The sequence below is a fragment of the Cryptococcus depauperatus genome, chromosome 4, assembly GCF_001720195.1.
Source record: "Cryptococcus depauperatus CBS 7841 chromosome 4, complete sequence".
Lineage (NCBI taxonomy): Eukaryota > Fungi > Basidiomycota > Tremellomycetes > Tremellales > Cryptococcaceae > Cryptococcus > Cryptococcus depauperatus.
In genome coordinates, this window is record NC_089471.1 from 564,501 (window position 1) to 577,489 (window position 12,989).

The 12,989-nt window shown below is 45.2% G+C and overlaps 8 protein-coding genes across 8 annotated transcripts; 4 read left to right on the forward strand and 4 right to left on the reverse strand.

Moving 5' to 3' along the window:
- Window positions 1-1,022: 1,022 nt before the first annotated feature.
- Window positions 1,023-1,634, reverse strand: L203_103499 (uncharacterized protein; the record flags this gene model as incomplete). The annotated part of the gene is made up of 1 exon (XM_066212897.1): window positions 1,023-1,634. The coding sequence occupies one exon, from the start codon at window positions 1,632-1,634 to the stop codon at window positions 1,023-1,025; it is 612 nt and encodes a 203-aa protein (XP_066068994.1).
- Window positions 1,635-2,013: 379 nt separating this feature from the next.
- Window positions 2,014-3,554, forward strand: L203_103500 (uncharacterized protein; the record flags this gene model as incomplete). Its single annotated transcript, XM_066212898.1, has 7 exons — window positions 2,014-2,602; window positions 2,649-2,849; window positions 2,899-3,089; window positions 3,142-3,258; window positions 3,309-3,361; window positions 3,408-3,461; window positions 3,509-3,554. The coding sequence occupies 7 exons, from the start codon at window positions 2,014-2,016 to the stop codon at window positions 3,552-3,554; spliced, it is 1,251 nt and encodes a 416-aa protein (XP_066068995.1).
- A 671-nt stretch (window positions 3,555-4,225) lies between these two features.
- On the forward strand, window positions 4,226-5,313 carry L203_103501 (uncharacterized protein; the record flags this gene model as incomplete). Its single annotated transcript, XM_066212899.1, has 6 exons — window positions 4,226-4,270; window positions 4,322-4,441; window positions 4,527-4,583; window positions 4,693-4,741; window positions 4,821-4,942; window positions 4,993-5,313. The coding sequence occupies 6 exons, from the start codon at window positions 4,226-4,228 to the stop codon at window positions 5,311-5,313; spliced, it is 714 nt and encodes a 237-aa protein (XP_066068996.1).
- Window positions 5,314-5,414: 101 nt separating this feature from the next.
- L203_103502 (uncharacterized protein) lies at window positions 5,415-5,924 on the reverse strand (the record flags this gene model as incomplete). Its single annotated transcript, XM_066212900.1, has 4 exons — window positions 5,415-5,445; window positions 5,495-5,617; window positions 5,679-5,724; window positions 5,786-5,924. The coding sequence occupies 4 exons, from the start codon at window positions 5,922-5,924 to the stop codon at window positions 5,415-5,417; spliced, it is 339 nt and encodes a 112-aa protein (XP_066068997.1).
- Window positions 5,925-6,130: 206 nt separating this feature from the next.
- L203_103503 (uncharacterized protein) lies at window positions 6,131-9,100 on the forward strand (the record flags this gene model as incomplete). Its single annotated transcript, XM_066212901.1, has 13 exons — window positions 6,131-6,190; window positions 6,238-6,405; window positions 6,465-6,584; window positions 6,635-6,778; window positions 6,826-7,120; window positions 7,169-7,575; window positions 7,621-7,722; window positions 7,775-7,884; window positions 7,947-8,088; window positions 8,139-8,293; window positions 8,343-8,646; window positions 8,697-8,837; window positions 8,888-9,100. 13 exons carry the CDS (start codon window positions 6,131-6,133, stop codon window positions 9,098-9,100), a joined length of 2,361 nt encoding a protein of 786 aa, XP_066068998.1.
- Window positions 9,101-9,304: 204 nt separating this feature from the next.
- On the forward strand, window positions 9,305-10,694 carry L203_103504 (uncharacterized protein; the record flags this gene model as incomplete). The annotated part of the gene is made up of 6 exons (XM_066212902.1): window positions 9,305-9,395; window positions 9,452-9,526; window positions 9,573-9,846; window positions 9,900-10,073; window positions 10,129-10,238; window positions 10,291-10,694. 6 exons carry the CDS (start codon window positions 9,305-9,307, stop codon window positions 10,692-10,694), a joined length of 1,128 nt encoding a protein of 375 aa, XP_066068999.1.
- A 243-nt stretch (window positions 10,695-10,937) lies between these two features.
- Window positions 10,938-12,306, reverse strand: L203_103505 (uncharacterized protein; the record flags this gene model as incomplete). Its single annotated transcript, XM_066212903.1, has 4 exons — window positions 10,938-11,043; window positions 11,095-11,443; window positions 11,490-11,838; window positions 11,893-12,306. 4 exons carry the CDS (start codon window positions 12,304-12,306, stop codon window positions 10,938-10,940), a joined length of 1,218 nt encoding a protein of 405 aa, XP_066069000.1.
- Window positions 12,307-12,466: 160 nt separating this feature from the next.
- Window positions 12,467-12,938, reverse strand: L203_103506 (uncharacterized protein; the record flags this gene model as incomplete). The annotated part of the gene is made up of 3 exons (XM_066212904.1): window positions 12,467-12,548; window positions 12,592-12,840; window positions 12,886-12,938. The coding sequence occupies 3 exons, from the start codon at window positions 12,936-12,938 to the stop codon at window positions 12,467-12,469; spliced, it is 384 nt and encodes a 127-aa protein (XP_066069001.1).
- Window positions 12,939-12,989: the final 51 nt, after the last annotated feature.

Here is a 12,989-nt window from a genome sequence, read left to right on the forward strand (position 1 = left end):
GTCTATGTTGTTCTGAAGAGACCGACAAATTATGTTAGTAATAGTGCCGCCTCTATCTGCTTACAATCACCCAAAATCTCTCCATGCTATCTGCTGTGTATTTGTCATGAAAAATAGCAATATTTAAATTCAACGCTCTGAACCAAAAGATCACAATAATGCGATCAGAATTACATTATTATTTATTGGCTACATTCCACGTCATCATTCCAAGGTTCTGACAACTATCTCCTCGGAATTGAAGTTGTAAGTCCCAATGAGTGTGTTGTTAATGAGAGTGCTACTTTCTGTAAAGCCGATGCTTGACTTCTTCTCATATGCGAATGCGCCCACTGAGCCAATGATACGGTAGGATGTGAATGAGAGAAACTTCCCTCTCTGGGTCCTTAGCTCCCAATGGATAAGCGGGAAGCTGTATTTTCTGACTAGCTGTAACGTATGCATGCTGTGTGTATGGCGAATGGATCGCACCGGAACGGGTTGCTCTTCAGCTTGTACATATCAGTGTAGACATACCTGGTTGCTCTTTACCTTGTACTAACAGAATGTATGTGTAATATACCGACCACTGATAGTCTCTTTAGCACTCCAAATGGCAAAGAGAAAACCAGTACTACTATATGTCTATATATAAATATGCATACAGGACAATAAAGATATCGAGAACAATGGCAATGACTATAACAATAAAGGTCATGTTACACATAATCACGTGATCTCGTTAACAATTGGATCACTAAATTTCAGCATGTACAAAGTGGTAAAGAGAACCAGAGAAGAGTGCACATATATGTATGTAAATACAGCTGAGGGATGCGCAACATGTGTAGTAGGACGCATGGCTAATAACGTTGTCAACACGTTGTTGACACATTGTTCTCGACAGTCTGTAGGTCTAAGTCGTTAATCCAGTGGCATGTAGCGCTGTATAAGCGACCGATCCCTAAACCCCACGCTTAGACTGCAGTCCGTGACACACCGCTCCCAGCAGCTGGGGTAGATACCAGCCCGTTCCCAGTCAATTATCCCCAAAGGTGGTCGTTGTGAACAAGTATATTGCATGGTAAGAGGTCGCCATGGGTAATCACCAGCTTGCACCCCGATGCTATCTCCCTCGACAGCACATCCATATCAAAGGTTGATCCTCCCAAATCCCGCACTATGTCTTGCTGTTCGAGTAATGCCTCTGGTGGACCAGTCAAAAAGCCATAGGCGAGTTTGTCATGATCAAGACCCGAGTCGCACAGGACGGTGCCTCTCACCGTTCCATGCTGACCAGAGGGGTCGATCACATCTGGGTCTAGGTTGCGCAGCTTGACGAGAAACGATCTGATTTCGTCGCAGACCTGGTGCACCTGCTCTACTGTAGCTCCAGCTCCAATGTACTCGTCGAGGGTCACACCAGGCAGTTTCTCCATGATGACGACGCTGATCCCACTATGTCGAGTGAAGGAAACAGGAGTCGGCACTAGGTCAGGGAAGATCTTGTTCATGATCTCTGTCACCATGTACTCGTACTGAGAGACATATATCCCGTACTTGACAATCAGCTCGTCGTTCAGCTTTATCACACTATGACTGTCGATACCTCTATAAACCGACAGCGCATCGAGTGTCGGACTGATCACTACCATCGCTGGCGAGTGTGTATGTTGGCTCACGCCTGGACAGAACGCAGAGGGTTATTATAGGTGGCGATAACATTTCCAGTAACTAGTCTTGATCTGATATATAAAACTCCAGAACCAGAACAACCTCTTAATCCCACATAATGCCGAGAGTGGCGGTATTATGACTAACACCACTCAACAAAAGTACAAAGGTATCCATTGTGTCTCAAGGGATCCGTGCGTGTCTTGGCTAATATGAATCTATTTCTAATTACTTTTTCTTTTTTCTTTTGTCTCTTGTCTTTCTTTTTTTTCCGGCGTCGACACGTTCTTATTGACTCTTATTATCTACGCTCATTAGCGACACTTTCATTGATTATTCCTCAAAACACATCAACACACCATGAACCTTCTTGCCCTCTTGCTGGTCCTCCCTACACTCGTTCTTGCTCACAACAACTCTCCACTTCACCATCGTTCTCCCTCGCGGAAGCAGCATGAATCTCTTGCAGCTGTCGTCGCTTTTGAAGGTGGATCTGGTTCTCCAATCCTCAGAAGGACCTATCCAGGTGTGATTGAGGAGAAAATGGCTAGGAAACGCGCCGGCAAATTCCTTGCCAAGCGCAACGCTGACCCTTCCAAATGTCGAAAGAAAGGTGACAAGTATACGCCAGCACTCGCGAGTACCACAACAACTATCTCTACCTCTGCGTCCTCTTCTGTTACGAGCACTGTAACCGATGCCTCCACATCTGTTGTTACAGACCCAAGCTCAGCTTGGCAGACTCCTCAACCCACTACCCCTAATGGTCAAGACGGGGCTGGCAATCGCAATTCTGGCCAGGCTCAGAATCCTCCAGGTCCATCCGACAATGGTGGCTCGAAAAACAGTGTCGTCGCCCATGGTAATTTGATTCCCAACGGCAACAAGGCTGGTCTGAGTGCCGGTGATGCGTTGCCTTTCCTCAAGCACAAGATTGGATGGTGGTATGGTGAGTCTCGTTTCTCTGTCAAATGAGTATCGCTGACTAGGCGCAGACTGGTCTCCCCACCCTTCAGGTGATTGCGGCAATGCGGTTAGCATTCCTATGCTCTGGGGTGGCGGTAAAGCCGACGGGGAAGACGCCGCTCGTCTCTCCGCTTTCCAGAGTATTTCTGGCACTCCTGCTTACATCATTGGTTTTGAAGAGCCTGACTGTACCGCTGGATCGGGCAGTGCTGGCATGGATGTTGATACTGGTAAGCTCACTGGTCTTTTTCTCGTAATGGGTTGTTGACTGTGGAAAAGGTATCTTCCTTTGGAACAGTCTGGTTGCTCCCCACGGCTATGCTGGGTCCATCCTTATCGGTCCTTCCATGTGCAAACAAGCTGCTGAATCTGGGTGGCTCAAACCATTCATGGATGGCGTGTCGAAAAAACCCGATATTATGAACATCCACGTCAACAAAAACAACGCGGATGGCATCAAAGCTAATATTGTGAGCTCAATCCTCTTGGCGAACCTTGACTATCTAGCTAATCAGTTACCAGGACCATTATTGGAAAACTTATGGTCTTCCTATGAGTGTGACAGAGTTTGCATGTGTCGACGACTCTACCAGCTTTGTTCCTTGCGAGAATCAGAATGAAATCAACAACTTCATCTATGTTTGTCTTTTTTTTTCTTTAGCAATGAATTCTCGGCTGACATGAAATAGACTGCTGTTGATATCTTTGAAACCGACTCTAGAATTGTTGGCTATGCTTACTCGTGAGCAAATCATTAGCAACAGGATTGTGAGACTGACTTAAAACAGTAACGGTCTTGGTCTTTCTCCTGCTTGGACCATGGTTAAGGACGGCCAGCTCACGTACGCTACTTTTTGTTGCAGCCGAGATTGTTACTTACATGCTGTAGCGAGTCTGGCCAGACCTATCTTAATGCTATCAGCAAATATCACTAATCGTCTCAATTGTCGTGTCTTCTCTCTCTACCACGTTGAACACATGGGACATTTATTTTACTCTCTGGATCTATTGAAAACCTATGCTGTCTTGTTTTGCTGTCTTGCTGTTGCCGTCTTGCTGTCGCTGTCCTGCTATTGCTACTTGAGAAAATATACCCTTCTGTTAGATATCCCTTATGTGCCCTTTTACTACATCTGGTAAAGGTGTGTGCCCCAATGCAGGTCAATTTGGTTTCCTTATTCATCAAAACATTGACAGCTGTATACAAGGTGACAATTTGAGTTTGAGTAAGACAAGCTGTTGGCACTTTCAGTGAGCCAAAGAATGAGCTTGGGTTCTTTGGATGCCATCGGTTATCAATTTTGCCGATATGTGGTTAAATCCTAATTCATCATGTATAAATCCAAAAAGTTTCTTATTTCTTTTTTTCATTTGCATCTAGAGAATTTATTCACAATTTATCAGACTTGGTTTCTAGATGTGAGTATTATAACAGGCAAACAAGACTTTCTCAAGCTTCAATAGTCTCTCAACTTGTTCACCTTCCTGTTTGTATCTGCTCCCTAACCAACTATCACCGTAGGATTCTATAATTGTATTGACAAACAAAAATATCTCTGTTTGCTTACCAGAGACGTTAATCGTACCAAAGGCCAAGAAAGGTATAATGAAAGGACAATTTGGAGGTTTGGGAGAATTATCGAGCTGTGAAGTACCTACTGTTCGCTCACCACAGACGAATGAAAGAGATTAATAGATACAGATATCAGATGCTCTCATCAAGCTGGGAATACCTACAGGAGGGTATATTCCAGAGCTGCGGCTCTTCTCGCCGTCGAATGGAAAGAATATCAAAGTGATAGGACCAGCGTTTACCGTCCAGGTATGTCATTCACCATGCCACATATACTCTTTTGCGGATGCAGGCTGTGCAAAGCCTCGGAGAAGAAGTACTGACTAGAGGAAAGATGGTAGCTGAGCATACGGAAGAAGAAAAGACAGCACCCAGAATGGAACAACACTTTGTAAGTTTAGATGATTCACGGCATTGTATCATGGCCATCTTTGGCCAAGTTATTTTGAGGGAAGAGATGACTCAAATTTGTGACAGGACAGAGGCTTACAGAGCCGTAGGTGGATGCATGTCCATCAGAAAGCATACTTGTCATCTCTGCGCCGTTCAGTAAGTCGTTTTTCAACATACCAGATATTCATGCCTTGGCCTTATAAAGGCAAGAGCTGACTTGAACTGGTGCGTACAGTAAGGAATGCAGGGTGCTGGGGCGGTCTTATGTCCACCGCCGCCAAAGCAAAAGATATCAAGGGAGTGGTCATTCGCGGAGGTTGTAGAGACTTGGCTGAGCACCGCGAGCTTGGCTATCCTGTAAGACGCTCTTAGTCTCTTGAAGCGAGCTTCTGTACTAAGGTGCATAGGTGTTTGCGACCTACCATACGGTGTTGGGGCAAAAGTCGTTTGTTCGTCCCTCGCAACTGTCGATACCAATAGACATGTCTCCTCTTGTCTACTCCTCTGATATCGTCTCTTCAATGTATCCTCCCGAATTTTACTACAAAATCACTGTCAATCCGGGGGATATCATTGTCTGTGACGAGGATGGCTGCGTGGCAGTGCCTCCAGCATTGATTGAAGAGGTAGTCCAAATAGGCCAAATAGGCAGAAACGCAGATGGGAATATTCAAAGAGATTTGGCGGAAGGCAAAGGAGTCAAAGAGAGCATGGAAAAGTGGAGATAGTTATCCACTAATTTCGCCGATGATAGAGAATACATTGTACAGCAATTGATATGCGTGATAAAACCATGAACAAGGATGCTCTTTGTGTAGGGCGTTGAGAGCTAACAGTCGAGAAAGTCTGCGGCAGTGAGCCTAGCCAAATATGTCAACAGCAAGCTCAACCACCACAGAGTAAGCTCACAATTCAAGAGCGATATAAGGATCTATACGATCCGAAAAATCTTCCTTTACATCTTCGGCGTTGAACTCTGAATATTGCACTTTATACGCAAGATATTCGAGTACCTTGAGGAGTATAACACCTCTGAATCGCAACCATGTCAACTCATACCATGTACCCTTCTTGATGCAAAGTATGGACGGACCGTTGTTGGATCTTGCAAGCCTTATTCCTTGCTTCTTCAAAAGCAGCTACGAGCATCTCTGTCAGCCATGAGAGTAACCTCAACAACCTGTACACATATCTACGCACCATCTTCATCGAGCATACTTTTCAACATGCCGCTTGCACATGCAATCTTTCTAGAAACCACAAAGGTGTATCCATCAGCAGATTCAAGAAGAACAAAGTCGTTATCCTCAGTTTGAGGCTTTTTGTCTGGTGTATCCATGGTAAATTGCTTGAGGATATAAAAAGATTTTTGAATATTCAACCTTGTTATTGTAATGTTGAAAAGAAAGTCAAGTCGTATAAAAACACTATTCATTTCTGTCAGTCGTCATGTCCTCCTATCACTTTGGCGGATGTCCCCGCTGTCCGAAACTATTCTCTATATATTGAATTGTTTTTATCATTTAAAATCTCAATTTTAAAACCATGATACGAAAACAACGGCCAACATTTTCCAACGCTGAGCTAGAAATTCAGCTGCAGCAGGTAAGGAAACTTCTTTTCAATAATACAACTATCCTGAGCATACCTAGATAAATCTCGATCCGACAAACTCGACAACAGAGAATTTGGAGGCATTGGCACCATTAATCAAGTCAATACAGGACACAGAGTCAGAGCAACTGTACTTGAGGAGCTTGGATAGTTTTGTTGAAGAGAAGGAGAAGGATATTGAGAAGATATGCGAAGAAAATTACGAGGTAGGTTGAGGGATGGCTGCGAAACAATGTTAAAAAGCAGGTGACTGATGGCATGCTAGGATTTTGTGTCTTCAGTATCCACACTTCTTAGCATACGCCAAGGAACAGGTCATCTTAGGAGAAGGATTGGTGAACTTGATGGTCAGATGGGCGATGTGGGAAGAGCGCTTGGAGAAAAGGTAGGTTATGTGTCCTCACAAGGAGCATGTCTTAACATGATACTATTCAGAAACGGGCCCTTTTAGAGCAGAAGAAGGTTGCTCGGAATATAGATGATGCTATCGAGACGCTTCAAACGTGTCTGCGATTGTTGGACTTGGTACATCGGATAGGAGAGATGGTTCGAGAAGGAAAGTATTGGGGTGCTTTGAGGGTAAGTCAAGAGGAGCTGTGATAGACGGTTAGCTGATCTAAGTGCAGTCGCTCGAAGACCTGTTACATTTACCGCCTCCAACAATTTCTCAAACCCCTTTTTATGCTCACATTCTCTCATCCCTTCCATCCCTTCGTTTGTCAATCAAAGATGCAGTTACTGCGTCTACAAAGACCTGGCTATTTGATATCAGGGAGAACAGTGCACAAGTTGGGAAGCTTGCATTAGAGCAGATGGCTGTCAGGATTAAGAAGTGGAGAGTAAGGAGAGAAAAGGAAGGTGGCGTCAGATTGGCTAGAGTCGGAGGCGCGCTAGAGTTAGTGCATAACGAAAGAACAGAATGTGGGTGATTGTTTGATACTCAATCGGAAGACTGACAATTCGCAATAGTCAACGCCTTGGATAATGACGAGATAAAAGTTGATTTTAAACCGCTATACCAGTGCATACATATTTATGAAGCTCTTGGCCAGAAACCAGAGCTTCAACGATCATACCAAGAAGACCGTAAAACACAAGCAACATTAATCTTAACTTCCCGTCTTTCTACAACACCCTCAACTTTACTCTCTACTCTTCCATTGCTCATACAAGAGCTGGTGGGATTTTTTATTATTGAAGCTCATGTTTTGCATACCATGCCTGATTTTAGAACACAACGGGACGTTGATGAGCTGTGGGACGAGATGTGCAAGAGGATTGTGGAGATTATGGGTCAAGGCTTAAAAGGCTGTAAAGAGCCAGAAGTGTTTTTGGATAGCAAAACACAGGTCCTTTTGTTTGTGCAGACACTAGAGGTGAAGCCCAGTACCCTTGATAGTAGTAAAACTGATTTAAAATAGGTGTATGATTACAACATCGCCGAGCTCAATGGACTTCTTGTGACTCTTTTCGAACGATATTCTGAATTATTGTTGGTCAAGTTCAGCATTGACTTTGATCAAGTTAGTGAATCATCATTCAGCAAAGAACGCATGCTAATAAATGTGGTTGAAGATTGTGTCCGATGATGACAATCAGCCAATGATGGTTAATGATCAGGAGGAATTTGAGCAGGTTGCCGGTGTATGCTGGCTTGCTACAGGCGAAGCCGAATCTCTTGCCATGTGAGTATTTCTTGTCTCTTGTCGCGATTTTGCAGAACAAGATATTGACGCAATAAATATAGGCAAGGGTTTCCACAGGCAATGCCATTTTCTCAGACTTACCCCATGTGTTGTATAAATATCAGAAACTTTGTTGACCAATTCTACCAATTTATGGATGGCGTGGCTCAACAGCATTTAGATATTGATGAGGTGCTGCGTAAAGTATGTCAAGGTATCCACAAATTCTATAGTGTAGGCTGACAATTTCATAGTCTTTAGATGGTTTGTTGTCGGACCATGTCAGCAAGCAAATTGCAAACAGGTTGCAGACCATGTCCAACTTGTCGCAAATAGCCCAAGTTGTCATCAATATAGGATATTTCAGTACTGCATGTGATGAGCTTGAAGCTGTCTTGATGAACCTTAGGTATGCCAACTTTTAAATTTGAAACGGCATAGCTGACAATTAATGATAGAGCGTCGCAACGAGGTGGACCGATTAAACTGTCTGCTGCCTCTTCTTTCGCCTCCACGCTTACTGTGGCCCAGACCCGCATAGACAACGTCATTGGTTCCAAGCTCGAGTCTTTCTTTGAATTGGCAGAGTACAACTGGATGCCCGCTCGACTTCAATCAACGACTGAAGAACCAAGTACTTATGTGTTTGAGATGATCACATTCTTGACAGCATACGTAGATTCGGTGCTGATAGGATTGAGAGAAGAAGTCAAGACTAGTGCATACCAAAATGCACTGGGTAGAATTAACAAATGGTTAATGGTACGTATCATTACCATCAGCAAGTCGAGACTAATGCTATCTTATTTTAGGAAACACTTGCCGGCCCGGATGTACCAAGATTAAACGAAAGTGCGCTTGCCAGTGTTCTTGCAGATGTTACATTTATCGAAAGCGAAATTAAGCGTTTAGAAAAAACAGAACTCGACCACGTGTTTGATGAAGTTAAACATGTACGTTTCACCCCATACCCCATCGCCACGCAATTAACCTTCACATATAGACAATCAACATCATCCTTTCTGATGCTGTGCAGGCATACTTAGAGCCCACTATTCGATCCATGTCTTATCCTTCCGTCAAATCGATGCGTCTTGCGTCAATCCTTTCCAAGCTGTCAAAAGCAGCTGCGGCACAGGGAGGACAAGCGAATCTATCCAGAGCCGAGAGAAGGAAAGGAGAAGCTGACGAGGTTTCCAGACTGGCTGGAAAGTAAACTGGTAAATATGTTGTCTAATTGTTACATTAACTTGTGATTTTGATCATAGTGAAGGACATTTTTGCTTGATGCAACTCGTTCAAGCCACTTCAATGGCGTCACCGGTTAGTCACCGATAACCGGAATAGAAATCGTCCAAAATCTTGAAAATAGTATATAAAGAGAGGAAAAGAGGAGAGACCGTCTAGCCAGAAAAAGAAAATGTTGACTCGCAGACTCACATCCACAATCATTGTTCCGCCTCACGACAAGCCAAGCCGCAAGATTGTCCTTGTCGGGGCAGGCTTTCTTGGTAAGTTTTGTGGATTCTGTTGCGAGATGGGTTTGTTGACATTAAAGGTATGGTAGGATCTTATATCGCTAGATCACTTGTTGCAGATCCAAGAAATAAAATCAAGATTGTGTCTCGACACCCAGAAGCTTGTAAATATTTGTCCACCTCGTCATAATGCCGGCTCACACTCCATAGTATACTCAAAACTGTCTACCCTTGGATCGCAGATTCTGCCTCCAACATCCACAGACATTTCTTCTCCGGAATGCTTCCCTCACCTCTGCAAGGCAATGGAAGGCGCTTCAGCTGTAGTCTCTATGGCCGGTTTGTTAGTGGGCAGCGATGAACACATGAAGGCTTTGCAGGAGGATGGGGCGAAGAGAGTTGGGGAAGCTGCCAAAAAAGCTGGTATAAGGAGGGTAGTGGGTATCAGTGCTATCGGAGCGGATCCCAAGGCAATCACTGCATAGTATGTTTTGTGTGTTACTCTTTGAAGCATAAGCTGAAGATAGTCGGGTGTAGCTGGAGGACGAAAGCCAATGGAGAGCAGGCCATCTGGGATAATCATCCAAGTGCTTCCATTATCCGACCTTCTATCCTCTTTGGACCGGGAGACTCGTTTTTCAACCGGTTCGCTACACTTGCGAAATACTTGCCATTCTTGCCAGTCTTTGGAGGTGGAACAGTTAAGTTCCAGCATGTCTTGTTTAAACAGAATAGGAAAGCTGGCGACTAATAGAGTACAATGTAGGCCAGTGTATGTGGGAGACGTAGCGAGAGCAGTAGAAATTTGTTGTCGAGATGATCCTCAACTTGTTCAAAAGGTTGGTGGGCGTATCATTGAAGCTGGCGGACCTGACAGTGAGTGCTTCTCTCATTTCTTTATTTTCTTGATCAAGCTCACATGAAACAGTTCTTACCTACCGTGAGATTATGCAGCTCGTCTTGAGGTATACACGCCTTGAAGGTAGACGCGCAATCATCTCTTTGCCCTACTGGCTTGGCACCATGCAGGGCTTCATCCTTGAAAAGCTACCAGAAAGCATCTTTACCCTTACTCGTGCTCAAGTGGCTCAACTGAAATTTGACAATATCGTCTCGCCTCATCTTTCAATGCCTTCACAGGATTTCCAAGATTTGCTGAAGGCTTTTCCCAGTCCAGCAACGAGTAGTGTACCCCCTGGAGAAGTAGAGTTGAAAAGTGTATATGGTATGCTGCCAACATACCTGGGAGTAGAAGAAAGAGAGAAGGGCAAAAGAACAAATGGAAAGAGACCGACAAGCCTGCAGGAAGTCTCAAGTTTGAGAAGAAAATGATCAAGGTTATGAATATAGGTTGACAAACATAGTTGCATACGTCTATCGGTAAATTGTCTACTTTTTCTATAAACAATATAATTAGTCTTGAGCGGTAGCTTTCATTATGCACATGAATGATTCGTTTCTCTTGCTTTCTTTTCTTAATTCAAATTTGGTGTCGGTTGTAGCATCCATAAAGACAGTCTATTTATATACAGTGTGAGCATAGGACAAGCCAAAGATGTCTCGAATTGGAGGCATTTACGCTCCACTGTTGGCGTTGATATGCTGGTCTCGGATTTGGCGGTGATACTGCTTGAGGCGCTTGGTGATACGGTCCTCAAGCGTAAGCTCGTTCGCTTGGTTGCTACATTACAAACTCAGTACAAAGAGTCTGAGAAGAGCAACGAAAAATTACTGAATCTTTTCACTCATCTTTCTCATCTCCTCAACCACCCACTTCTCTCTTCTGGCAACCTCTCGCTCTCGTTCCTCTACCTCCTTCTCTCTCTCCCTTTCCCTCTTCCTTCTCTCTTCATACTTTTCCTGCTCTTCACGACGAACAGCTTTTTGAGCTTCATCGTCAATGTGATCTGAATAACGATCTGAAGAGCCAGCGGACGATTGACCGATAAACTGCGCAGTAGGTACATTGGGACACACGGGACATGGAGTAGATTTGAGTTGTGAGATCTCAGTTTGGAGCCGGTCACGGAGAAGGAGAGAATGAGTAAGGGCAGAAGAGAGAGCGAGAGTCTGAGGTGTATCTATCAAGATGTCAGCAGCGATATACAGGTAAAACACAACACCCACCCGACTGATTCTCGTCGTTCATCCGAATGACCCAAATCTCTCGTTCCTGGCCTTCACCCTTGGATCTTACCACGCTGGCACCCCCAGGAAGTTCTTCAACACTCCACCACCTCTCACCATCCTCGCCGACACCAACACCAAAAGGTCGACCGAGCGCAGTGTTCCAAAACCTGAGATGCGGAGCCATACGCAAAAGCTCAAGCTGGTCCTTGTCTGGTAGAGCGAGGAGAGACGTGGAAATTGGGTTAAGCGGATCAAAAGGCGCAATGAGCGCCGAGAGGGGGGGCGGAAGAAACGTCGATAGTTTGGTGAGGAGCTGTAGCTTTTCCTGGACAACCTTCTCTTGAGCCTGCAGGATAAGTGGTGTCAGCGATAATTCACCAAAAAGCATACAAAAACCTACCCGCAATACCTTGTGTCGGCCAGTCACGGTAGGCAATGAACCCTTGGGCACCTCAAGCACAAGAGCAATGACACTGATGATCAAACTGATCCACAGTAATGGATGAGGCATTGTCCATTTGAACGGACCCCATCTCTTCTTCTCCGCCACGGGCACCAAAGGCGTCTGCACGTTGAGCGTGATGGGCGGCGCTTGTGCTGGCGACACTGGCGGTGCTGGCCTTGGTGGAGCCTCTTTCTGCTGAGTTTGCGGGTACGGATGGACATAGATGTTTGGGAGTTGAATAGGGATTGGCTGTCCATTAGTCGAGTTTGTCTGCACATGGATATGCTCTGCATCATGAGTGGTATGCTCCTGGTCTCGCCTCTCACGGTGTGGGTCAATTCCTAGCCTTGCGTGATACAACTGGTCCATTGTGAGTTGTGGAATACAAGTTGAAAGTGTAAAAAGAAAATCTGCGAGTTTTATACTCCGATTAAAAGGAGGGGACTGTGTGAGCAAACAAAATGCGTGATGGCGACTGGCAACCTCATGGCTCGTTGCTGTGGCTTACAGAGCATGCATATAGCGACGCCTACAACACGGCAGCCTGCCTCGGTACGGGAGCAAGCATCATCTTTGGCAGCACCGAACCAGCGACACCTGCCAGCGCCATCCTACCGGCATCGTCAGCACGACTGTATTCCCGGAGCGACTCACCCCAGCACGAGCAGCGGCGAGCTCGACTCTTTGCCTTGCCGTAGTGGCTGGCTATTGACGAATCCAAAGACGGCGAGGGCAAAGGCGCCCCAGACGATGCTACACGGTGTCAACGCTATCGACAGCCTTTTCACCCACAGAGGCTGCTTGATAAACATGCCAGCAGCGGCGCTCGTCATGGCTGTCTGGCCATACCAATCGCTGTACTCTGACCATTCTTCGCTGAGTGGAAGATGGTAAGGGTATACCCTGAGTGGATGTCAGCGATGGCTCGTATCCCGACGCGATGCTCACCTCTCTGTAGACCTGGGATCAGATTTCTCGAGCACCGGAGCGGCCACAACCATTTTATAAATAGAGTAGATGGAAAGGAAAAAAGAAAAAGAGAAAGAAAAAAA